This window comes from Monodelphis domestica, chromosome 2, assembly GCF_027887165.1.
Source record: "Monodelphis domestica isolate mMonDom1 chromosome 2, mMonDom1.pri, whole genome shotgun sequence".
Taxonomy (NCBI): Eukaryota; Metazoa; Chordata; class Mammalia; order Didelphimorphia; family Didelphidae; genus Monodelphis; species Monodelphis domestica.
The window spans coordinates 261,121,417-261,132,648 of record NC_077228.1 but is presented as its reverse complement, the minus strand read 5'-3'; the positions used below and the strand labels follow the sequence as shown (position 1 = coordinate 261,132,648).

The 11,232-nt window shown below is 41.2% G+C and overlaps 1 protein-coding gene across 3 annotated transcripts in view; it reads left to right on the top strand.

Moving 5' to 3' along the window:
• Positions 1–7,036: 7,036 nt before the first annotated feature.
• The window catches only part of AGFG2 (ArfGAP with FG repeats 2), a 66,175-nt gene continuing 61,979 nt past the window's right edge, over positions 7,037–11,232 (top strand). For 2 of the 3 annotated variants that reach the window (XM_007483306.2, XM_016430861.2), the window contains exon 1: positions 7,057–7,392. In XM_007483306.2, coding sequence (XP_007483368.2) covers positions 7,172–7,392 — 221 coding nt within the window. In that variant the 5' untranslated portion in view covers positions 7,057–7,171. Of the gene's footprint in view, positions 7,393–11,232 lie in introns of all 3 variants that reach the window. The other variant, XM_007483305.2, reaches the window with a different exon arrangement.

Sequence of the window (11,232 nt, the reverse complement as noted above, 5' to 3'; positions counted from 1 at the left end):
GGACCAATTTGGGAGGCATCCTGCCTTTTGGCTCCTAGTCCTATGCCTAGTCTAACCTGTGATCACTGATGTGGACATCTGCCTCCTAACTTTCTTTGGTAGACCTTCCTGAAGAATCAGGGAATAAATTTGTTGGCCGAAGAAATTTTGGATCTTTACTCTGTCTCTTCTGAATCATCTGGGTAACAAGTATTCTAACAATCTCTGCCCTGGAGGGAGGGAAATATCAGATCATAAGGAAGATCTGAGGTACTATTCATTGAGGGGGGGCAGATCCCTTGAATAAATAGTTCTTGGTTCAGAGCACTGTCTTAGTTGTTTTTCTTGCAGCCTGGACACATTTTTGCAGTACACTATGCCTGGACATTATAATTCAAACCAAGGAATTCAGAAGAAGAGAGAGCCTTAGGCCCACAATTAGTTGAAAGGATTTGAATGAAGAATCATCAAAGGGGTCTGAGAAAGAACAGTCAGATAATTATGCGAACTAGAAAAGGGTAGTTGCACAAAAATCTGGAGAAGAAAGATTTTTCAGAAAGAGAGGGTGATTGACAACATAAAAAACTGCAGAGGTAAAAAAGTATGAATACTGAGAAAAGGCCATTAGATTTCTTTTCTTCCTTCCTTCCTCTTTCTCTTACCTTCTGTCTTAGCATCAATTCTAAGGCAGAAAAGCATAGAGGCTAGGCAACTGTGGTTAAGTGACTTGCCCAGGGTCATATAACTAGAAAGGGTCAGAGGTCAGATTGGAACCCAGGTCCTTCCAATTCCAGGTCTGGCACTCTATCCACTGGGCTACCTAGCTGTCCCTATATTAACAGGGAACAGGTATAACACAAGCATTTATCAAGCACATTTTTCAGTATTTATTAAATGCCAAGCATTGTCAAAGCAATGGGGATAGATAAATACAAGCAAAAAGGAAGACAGTCCTTGACCTCCAAGAGCTTTCATCCCAATATAGGAAGATTACACACAAAAAGGAGCTAAAAAGGAAGGAGATGGGGAGAAAGGAATGTAACAAGAAAATCAAAAGTAGAGTTAGAAGAGAGTGAAGCATGGTCAGCCTGAGCTTCTCCCCCAAATGGAGAGAAGCATGGTTGAGAGATATTAATGAGGGAGACAGCAGCAGGTTCAGATATGATGGCAAAGTCCACCTCAGATTTTCAATCCATAATCATAGAAATAAAGGTCAAGTTCTTGAGTTGGCACAGTTAGGATTTGAGGGGTATACCCACCAACAGTTACAAAGAACCTCTCCAAAAGACCATCGTTCCCCTTAAAGTGAAATATTCACAATGGAAACCCAAATGAACACCCCTTACAACAGGTTTTCTCCATAAAAAGAATCTGCCTGGCTAACAAACTGAGGTTTCTATTTTCCTTTCTTCCCCCTGTAAAAACGGAGATTTGAACCCTGGACTTAAATCCCCAGAAGTCCTTGCTCTAGTCCCAGAGATGCTTTGCAACCTCACCTGAGTTCCCACCTGGGCCGAGAACAAATTACTATTTAAAGGGTCTCAGCCTACAGCTTGCTCTCTTCCTACTTCCGCTTCCAAGCTGATGAGCTGATGAGAGCCTCTCGGCCCTCCTAGGCACATGCTTTCTTACTTGTACTTTCTTAAATTCTTAATCTTAATAAACTTCATAAAATATAATACTTCTAGCAGAGAAACTAATTTTTACCTGCCACAGTATGGCAATTTTAATCTTAACACCCCTCAATCTAAGAACTCTCAAGCCCAGCTCTTTAGAAAATGTTATTAGAGGTAAAATGTGTAAAATGTCCACACTAACAGCCCAACTCTGCAAGAAGGTCTCCAAGAGCTACCAAAGAGAAACCATTGCTCTTCTGGGTTCTGAATGAATCTAAGATATGACATAAAATGTAATACTGTAGGGTATCACTATGGTATATAGAGTTGACCAACTAGTACTTGATGTGATATTTAAAAGAGTGGATGCCATAAACTGTAATAGTTAAAAGAGTTGAGGTTGTAAACTGTAGTGAGTAAAATAGTGGAAGATATAAATTATAGTAGATATAAGAGTGGGTGAGTAAATTTGTGACCGCAGAAAATATGTTTCACTACAGTATCTTGGTTTTAAATCAAATATAAGGTGGTCGCCAGGGAAATATTCCCAATTATGAATATACCCAAGTCAACTGGGTTTTATAGAGAATTTAATTAATAATACAATGAGGAATTAAAGAAAAGAGAAAAAGAGAGAAAAAGGAAATAAGTATGAAGGGCCTTAAGCCAACATGGCCTAGACCTGAGTCTTAAGAGAGAGAGAGATCAGTCAGTCAGTCTTTTATCACTCACTACAAGGTCTGTCTAAGCAAGGATTCTAATGACAGAGTCTCCTCAGAGAGAGTTCCAGCCAGAGTCCTCCTCAAAGAGCCTTCCAGCCAGAGACTGTTTCAAAGGGCCTCTCTCAAGAGCCTCCAGAGGGACAGAGTGCCCTCAGAGGAGCTCCAGCGAGACCTCCTTAGAGATTTGTCCTCCAAGAGCTTCCCTTCTCCAGAGCCTCTCTCAAGAGATTCTCCAAAAGGATTCCTCATAAGAGATCTTCCTCAAAAGGATTGTCTTTCAAGAGATTCTGCTTTTTCTTATATAGGGGGTTTTCTCCTATGTCACCTCCCCTAAGTTCTTCCATCTACCAATCACAGTAGACGTTTTCCAAGGGACAGCCCATTCTGAATTCACTGCTGGGTTGACTAATCCCTTTAGTAAGTTTGAACCAGAAAAACTTCTGAATAAGTTTTCACCTCTTTGCTCCTGGCAAGTTTACAAGTTGCCTGACCTTTAATAGGTACTTAGCACCCCATTGTATTAATTCTAAAAATAGGCATGGCTTAAAGAACTTTTTGCCTCATTATAAGTATGGGTTAAAGTACTTTCATTGTTTAGCAAGGAGTTCTCTCCCCCAAAGCAGTCCCAAGTATGGGTGGAGCTGAGGTCCTCCTATTTCTGATCCAAGTAGAGTTCTCACATCCAAATGTGGAATGTTCCCAGTAGGGAATTGTTCCAATTGAGAATTCCCCGATGGGGAAATTTTTAACATTCACAAGTCTGAGAAATTTCAAGATTTACATTGATCCTTTCTGCTCCCTTCTCCTTGCTGGATAATACAAAACTAAAACCTTCCAAGGTCATGGCTATCTCCTCCAAGGGCATGGATCTTTGAACAAGGCCTTCTTTTCCTTGATCTCTTATCTGGATACTTAATCGACTACATCTTGTTACTTGCTTTTTCTGTGGGTAATATGATGGGTCTGCACAGTCCCTCGTCTTTTTTTTTTTTTGACTGATATCCCTTGAAAATTAGCAATGCAATCACAATAGCTTATAGCCCGTGGCTAGAAAAATTCTTAACATTCAGGCATCAGTCTTTCTATCCATTTCCCAGAATTCCAAGCACTGCACTAAATGTAGTCTTACTTCTCAAAATTTCCTTTTGGGGGGGGGGGGGCAGCTGGGTGGATCAGTAGATTGAGAGTCCAGGCCTAGAGACAGGAGGTCCTAGGTTCAAATCTGGCCTCAGACACTTCCAGGCGGTGTGACCATGAGCAAATCACTTAACCCCCATTGCCTAACCCTTACCTCTCTTGTGCCTTGGAACCAAAACACAGTATTGATTCTAAGATGGAAGGTAAGGGTTTTAAAAAATATATCCTTTTGATATAAAATTAAATAATATTTGTAAAACATTTAGTACAGTTCCTGGCAAATGGCAGGCACTATATGCTTTATTTCTTTCCTCCCTTTGGCTTATGCCCCCATCCAAGATTTATGCTCAGAACTTTAGAATATAGCTCATTTTGCTCCCACCTAGGGTATCCAATAGAAATATCCTAATCTAACACATGTCTAACTTTCTGTTGATACAGGCAAAAAGGGCCTGTGTTCATGCAAGCACTTAAACTAACAATGTATCTCAGTTATAGGTCAGCCTTTATTTTACCAGGAAGAAAAAACAAAGGATTTACTAGATCCTGTAAGTAGTCAAAACAATTATTTCTATCTCTAATAAATCCTGCCTTTCCTCCAGGGATTTCTAGGTTCATAGATCAAATCAATGAAAGGAAAAAGAACTTGAGTGAATAGAATGAAAATCTTTTCATCTTCCTCTAGAGATCTAAGGAATCTGTCATATTTATAGTGCTATGGTTTGGGTTTTTCCCAAAAGGGAATCTTGATTTGAGGTCATTAGATAGTCTTGAGCTTTCCATCTTCCTTGGGGAACTTTCTATGAATTACTTCAGACTTATAGTACTACCCTAAGTTTTGGGGACTCTTGCTTTTGGGGCTGTTAGTGCAGTCCTTTTCCCCACTGGACCCATACAATCCACATAACTCACAAAATTAGTAAAGGATAAAGTCGGGGTATGTTCCTTGGGATCATAATTCAATCTGTTACTCTTCTTGCTCCAGGGCCAAAGTACTTGATTTTTTCATTTCCTGAAGACTTGATTCAGGAATTTGAGGAAAGACCTTTTCTTCTGTTCTGTATCCTGGGTCCAGGAACTTATCATTATCTAGGACAAACTCCTTTCTCTCTTCAGATTTGGTCTAGGAAATCTTGTTATTCCATCACGGACTATAGATGCTTCTATCTCTAGGACCAAGAGGTTCATTTTGGTTGCAATTTCTGAGAGTGATAGATTCTACCACTCAGTGTGATAATTAGGAATTAGAATACCTCCTAGGACCCAAGGCAAATTGAGTTGATTAGGAAAGGACAATCAGAGACCATAAGACCACTGCTAGGGAGATTGATTCACATAGCTATCACCACTGATCCCAAATTGTTTGACTTGAGAGTCAGTCTCAGTTGAGTGTAGTGGATGTGCAATAATGGTAAGAAAAGGTGGACCTGAGAGAAATGAGATACTGAAGAGACCCTGGAGTCAGCCGAAGAGATTCTGGGTTTTAGTAAGGGAGTGAAAGGTACTCAAGATAGAGAACACTCAAGATAAATGGCATAGGACTGGTGAAGTTCAAGGCTCAAAGGACTGAATGTGAAGTTCAAGGCTCAAAGGACTGAATGAAGTCGGAATGAAATACTTTCTTCCATCATTTGATGCTGTTGCCCAGAACAAATCCTTCATTGTTCTAGCTAATTATAAACATAACTGTTGCCTTTTTTTTTAATGAGCATTTGTAATCTCTCCAGGTGATTCCTGCCAACTGTGAGTGTCACACAGTACTCTATCCTGGGCCCTTTTTCTTCTCCTTCTATTCTATTTCACTTGGTGATCTCATCAATTGCCATGGATTCAATTATCATCTCTATGCAGATGATTCTCAAATCTACTTATCCAGCTCTAACTGCTCTGCTGATCTTCAGTCTTGCATCTCCAACAGCTTATTGGATATCTTAAACCAGATGTCCTTTAGACATATTAACACATTCAAAATTGAACATATTACCTTTCTCCCTAAAGTCTTCTCTGTTACAACTAAGAGAATCAGGCTCATGACATAGTTGTCATCCTAGACCTCTATCTCTTACCCCATTTCTAATATATTGCTAAAGCTCCTGAATTTCAATTTCACCTTTGAAATAGTTCTCTAATATACCATACCCTCTCCTCTAACACTATCACCTTGGCCTTGCCTTTCTAAAGCTAGGTTTCCTGACTCTGGTTTAAGTCCTTATCATCTCATGGCTAGACTATTGCAACAGCTTTCTTGGTCTCCCACTCCAGTCTTTCCTCTACTCAGCCTTCAAAGAGAGCTTCCTAAAACAAAGGTCTGATCATTTCACCTCCTTCTACTCAACAAACTTCAGTTACTTATCACTTCAAATATAACATCTTCTATTTGGCATTCACAGCCCTTCATAAACTGCCCCTTCCCACCTTTCCAATCTTGTTACACCTTATCTCCCCACCCCCTCTCCCCATTGTATTTTGCAGTTCAGTAACAATGCCCTCCTTGCTGTTCTTTTAATAAGACACTTGTTCTGATCTCCCTAATCTCTAAGCATTTTTACTGGCTGACCTCCATGCCTGGAATTCTCTCCTTCCTCATCTCTGCCTCCTGGATTCCTGACTTTTCTTCAAATCTAAGCCAAAATCTCACCCTATTAGAAAGTCCTTCCTTAGCCCCCTTAATTCTAGGGCCTTCCCTCTTTAATTTTCATTTCATGCTGTAGATAGATTGTACATGGTGTTTGCATGCTGTCTTCCTCATTAGACTGTGAACTCTTTGAAAAACAAGAATTCCAGGAACAATACAAAATGCACCTTTTGACATTCAAAGCCCTTCTAGTCTCTCCTACATTCCCAGTCTTATACCTTATGTCCCAACTCCTCCTTCCAATGACATTTGCTTTTTGGCTATTTCACAAACAGAACACCTAGAATGCTTTCACTCATTACTCGTCGACTACTGACCTGTCTGGCTTCCTTTAAATTCCATCCAACCCCTCTTAATTCCAGTACCTTCTCACTATTAATTATTACCTAGTTAAGTTGCCAGAAAGTCTCGAGTTCTTCCCACTGCAAGGTGCAGCCTTCCCAAAGTGTCAAAGCGGGCAACCTCGCAGGTTAGCTGAAATAGGACACAACTAGTATCCTGGAACTTTCTATGCCTGGGGCAGGAGTTCCTATTTTTTGGCAGATGCTAAAGTTACTGAGGAGAGAGGAGATGGGAGTAGCTGGCGCACAAGTTGCACACACTTGCATCAAAGCTTGTTCTCTCGCCCTGCTCTCTCTCTCCCCATTAATCACAGAAAAAACCTAGTCCGAATTCCCCCCGAGAGAGAGAAAAATAGAGAACGTGCTACCAATCAGAACTCAAAGGCTGGATTTCCGGGAGAAGGGGCGAGGCCAGGAGAAGGTGGAACGGTCCGTTTTCTCCCGCAAACCAATCGGAAAGTCTGAAGGTCACGAGGTAGGAGGGAGCTAGGTGTATCGAGATGAGTTGCTATTCCCCCGCGGCTCCCCTACTATTGGGCCAATGAGGGCGGTGAAGCGGGAAGGCCATCCAATCAGAGTCTGGGGGGTGGTAGAGGAAGGCGTTGAGGCAGCGGCGCATGCGCGGGCGGGCTTTGGTTGCCGGATCCGTGGGTGAGGAGAGCGGCCAGAAGGATAGAAGGTGGCAGTGCTGGCGTCTGAGGAGAGGCAGCTGAAGAGGGGTGGGGGGGTGGGGGGAAAGCGATGATGATGGCTGCGAAAAAGGGCCAGGGTCCCGGCGGCGGCGATGGCAGCGGGAAAGCAGAGGCGGAGGCGGCTTCGGAGGTGTGGTGCCGCCGGGTGCGGGAGCTGGGTGGCAGCAGCCAGGCCGGGAACCGCCACTGTTTCGAGTGTGCCCAGCGTGGGGTCACATACGTGGACATCACCGTGGGCAGCTTTGTCTGCACCTCCTGTTCTGGCCTCCTGTGAGTCTTTCAGTTGCGGAGGGGCTGCAGGCCTTTTTGCTGGGAGATGAGGGAGGGGGCTTTTGGAGGAAGAAGAGACCGTCGTGGGGGAACCTGGGGGCGGAGATGAGGAGCTTTGGGGTGAATAAGAGATCCAGAGAAGAGAGGAGTACAGCCCTGGGAGAGGAAAGAAAGGGGAACTGAGTGAATGAACTGAATGATGTTTGCCAGCCATTAACTAATAGGGGGAATATCCCTGTGTGAAGAACAGCCTTTGGTTAGTCTGGAGAGGTGACCTGAGGGCGAGGAGCCCCGTTTCAAGGGAATTTGTATCAAGGGGTGGGAGACCCTATCAGGATTGGGTTATCGAATACTCAATCTTGGAGCAATTGTGGAAAGACAGGACAGTTAATTCGCTGTTGCTGGAAGTGTGAATCGGCCCAGCCATTCTGGAAGGCAATTGGAAATTATGCTAAGAAAGTGACTAAAATGCCCATATCCTTTGACCCAGAAATTCTGCCCTTAAGCACCATTAACTGACAAGATAAACTTTCGAAATATTCTGCTCTTTAAATCCCAGTAATTATTTTGACCCCAAGGAGCTCAGTGATTAAAAAGAAAGACCCTGACTATTTCAAAATTCTTATAGCAGTGCTTTTTAAAGATATGTAATAGCAAAAAATTGGAAACAGTAGCTGTCTCTATATTGAGGAATAGCTAAAATAATTGTCATAAGTGAACATTATGTAATGAAAGATTACAGATATAAGAAATGAATATGACAAATACAGAGAAGCATGGGAAGACTTACCTGAATTGCGAGAAGCATGGGAAGACATAATGAACTGATGCAAAGTGAAGAAAAAGGAACCAGGAAAATATACAGTGGCTACAACAATCAATGTAAATGGAAAGTACAACAAAAACAAATATAGGAATTGAATGCTGTGAAATAATGACCAAGCTTGGCTTCAAAGAAGAGATTAGAAAGCACCTCCATACCTTTGCTGAAGTGAGGGATCATGGTTGTGGAACCATTGTATAAACTGTCAGACTTTAAAATTATTATTGAATTGGTTTTTTTCTCCCCTTTTTGCTATAAAGGTCGGCCCTGTGGAAGAGGGAGTATATATATATATATATACATATATATTTATATAGAAACAAAACATACCAATACAAATTTATCTTTTTAAAAAAGCATGGGATAGTGTTCATGGAGCCTTGATGGAGTAGTAGTGGAGACCTGATTGAGATAGGAATATGGGGAGGAAGCCATCTTTTGGGGGGAAAGGGTCATAGGAGAAATGGGACAAAAGAGAAAAAAGGATGTGAAGTAGGAGAAACCCTGTATTGAAACACAGGGACACTGGGTAAGACTGAGATTTGGCAAGAAAGGGCCCAACAGAACTGCATCCAGAAGTGGAAAAGGGATGGTCAGGAAAGGGAAAAGAATGGTCAAGGGATAGAATAAATGCTCACTGGCTAATAAATAGAACATGGTAAGGAGCAAAAGAGCCCTAATTCCAGGGATAGTTTCTTTTCTCATTAAAAAAAAAAAAGCTCTCTAGCTATATTAAAAACAGTACCTTTCCTTTTCCTGGCTTAAGTCATTCCTTGAACCCAAAGATTTAGAAACTGCTGTAAAATATGCTTCATTATCCAGGTTGGCATCATGGTAGTTGAGAAACCATATTCTATTACTCAGGTGTCATCCCTCAGGAATACTGCAGAGAGGAAAGTACTATTTTAAGGGAATTCTGAGCTGCCCACCCACTCAGGTATCTGTCAGCTCAGAGGAATTAACTTAAATTCCCCTTTGATTCTTTGGAGAGAAAGTAAAAGGTGATGTGGAAATAATGGGGTAGTGCTCACCCAAAGTAATTATTCCTCTGAGCTGATTAGACCCAAGGGCTGAGAGCTTGAACCAGCAAACAGGTCCTGGGTTTTGGTGAGTTCATAATAAAATGCATAGGTGATACTTGTTTTTTAGAATCATACCTTATCTAATTTGGATCTAAAATGGTGGCTCAGTAGGCTAGATTATATTGAAATGCTTTTCTTTTGGAGAGATTAAGGCAATCGTTTTGGCCAAAGCATGACTAAAGTTAGACTGCAGCAGTTTGATTGCAGAGCCCCTGGCTTGTATGAGCTGGACAGTGATTTATTTACTATGACTATTATCTAGTATGTTTTGGTCTTTTAACTGTAAGGTCTTATTTCTCTTCTCCATGTTCTGAGATACTGAAGAGGATAATTCTCCCCATGTTTCAGAGCAGGGGAAATGAAATTTAAACAGAAGTTTATCAACTTTTTCACCATTCAGTCTCCGTTTACTGTACTTGTTGTTTGAAAATTTTTTTAGTTTATAGGAAGTCAGAGACTTAGGATCCAGGTTTTACAAGACCAGATTTTTTTCCTGGAAAATTATTACCTTCATTATCAAACCTACCCTCTTCCATATTGAATAGGCATATTGTGAGAATGAACTGGATCATTCTCCCCTAAGCAAAGTATGTTGTGTTTCATACAATATTGCAGAGCCAGTGGGTGTTTGTGGATAGGAATAGGGATAGGATAGAGTACTGATGTGAGAAAATATTAATGTATTTTCGGATTAGGTTGGACAGTCCAGTATTGTTTTTAGGACAAGGAAGAGTCGAAATAAATCCTGGCTGTAGGGTATAGGATAGAAAAAAAAGGTAAGAAGTGACAACATTTTTTGGTTAGCTGCTCAAGGGGGTATTAGAAAGAAATTGTTAGGAGAGCAGTGAGTTAACTTATTGCAATAATTGACTGTAATGTCCTTTTTAAAAAGGTTATAGTAAAAAAGAAGTCCTGGCTTTTGTTACTATTAAGGATTTTGTTCTAATATATCTTATAAGTAATGTTTCCAGATCCTACCTTACATCAAATGTCATAAAAACAAACAGTTCATAATGTGTAGGTAAGAATTGCCTGGAGTCAGGGCAGCTGGGTGGCTCAGTGGATTGAGAGCCAGGCCCAGAGACAGGAGGTCCTAGGTTCAAATATGGTCTCCGACACTTCCTAGCTGTGTGACCCTGGGCAAGTCACTTAACCCCCATTGCCTAGCCCTTACCACTCTTCTGCCTTAGAACCAATACACAGTATTGATTCTAAATGGAAGGCAAGAGTTTAAAAAAAAAATTGCTCTGGGTTGGATAGCTGTGTCCTTGGATGAATAACCCTCAAACAAGACAGAGGGAAAGAAAAATGATCTGGGACACTTTAAGGGAAAAAAAATCTTACTTTGTAGGAAGTTATTATGACAGTGAAATTTGTGTCTCCTCCCTGTGGCCACGCACTGCTAGCTTCCCTTAAGACTTAATTTTATCATGCTCCCAACTAGATAAGTAGAAATAATTTAGTATAGAATGTACAAGAGCCGGACTGGTTTAATATTGAGAACAATTAAAGCTGACAGGCATTCCCCAGAATGTACAGCATTGGCCCTTGTTTCCTGTGAATTTTAATTTCTTAAACAAACAAATAAACAAAAAACACCTTACCTTAGGTCTTAGAATCAATACTAAAGGTTAGAGCTAGGAAGTTGGGGTTAAGTGACTTCCTCAGGTCACACAGGAAGTTCCTGAGATCAAATTTGAACCCAGGACCTCCTGTCTCCAGGCCTGACTGTCCACTGAGCCACCCAGCTGTTCTGGAACTTAGTTTCAAGGAAACTACTGCATTTGGTTTTGGTTTTAAAGAATATAATAGGACATTTTTAGCCTATGTCTAAAGAGTTTCCTAGAAGTTATAGATTTTTGGGGTGAGTGAGGTTGGGGCAAGGATAGTGTGCTTGTTGGAAACTGTTTCAGGCAGAGTCACCTGACTGCAGGT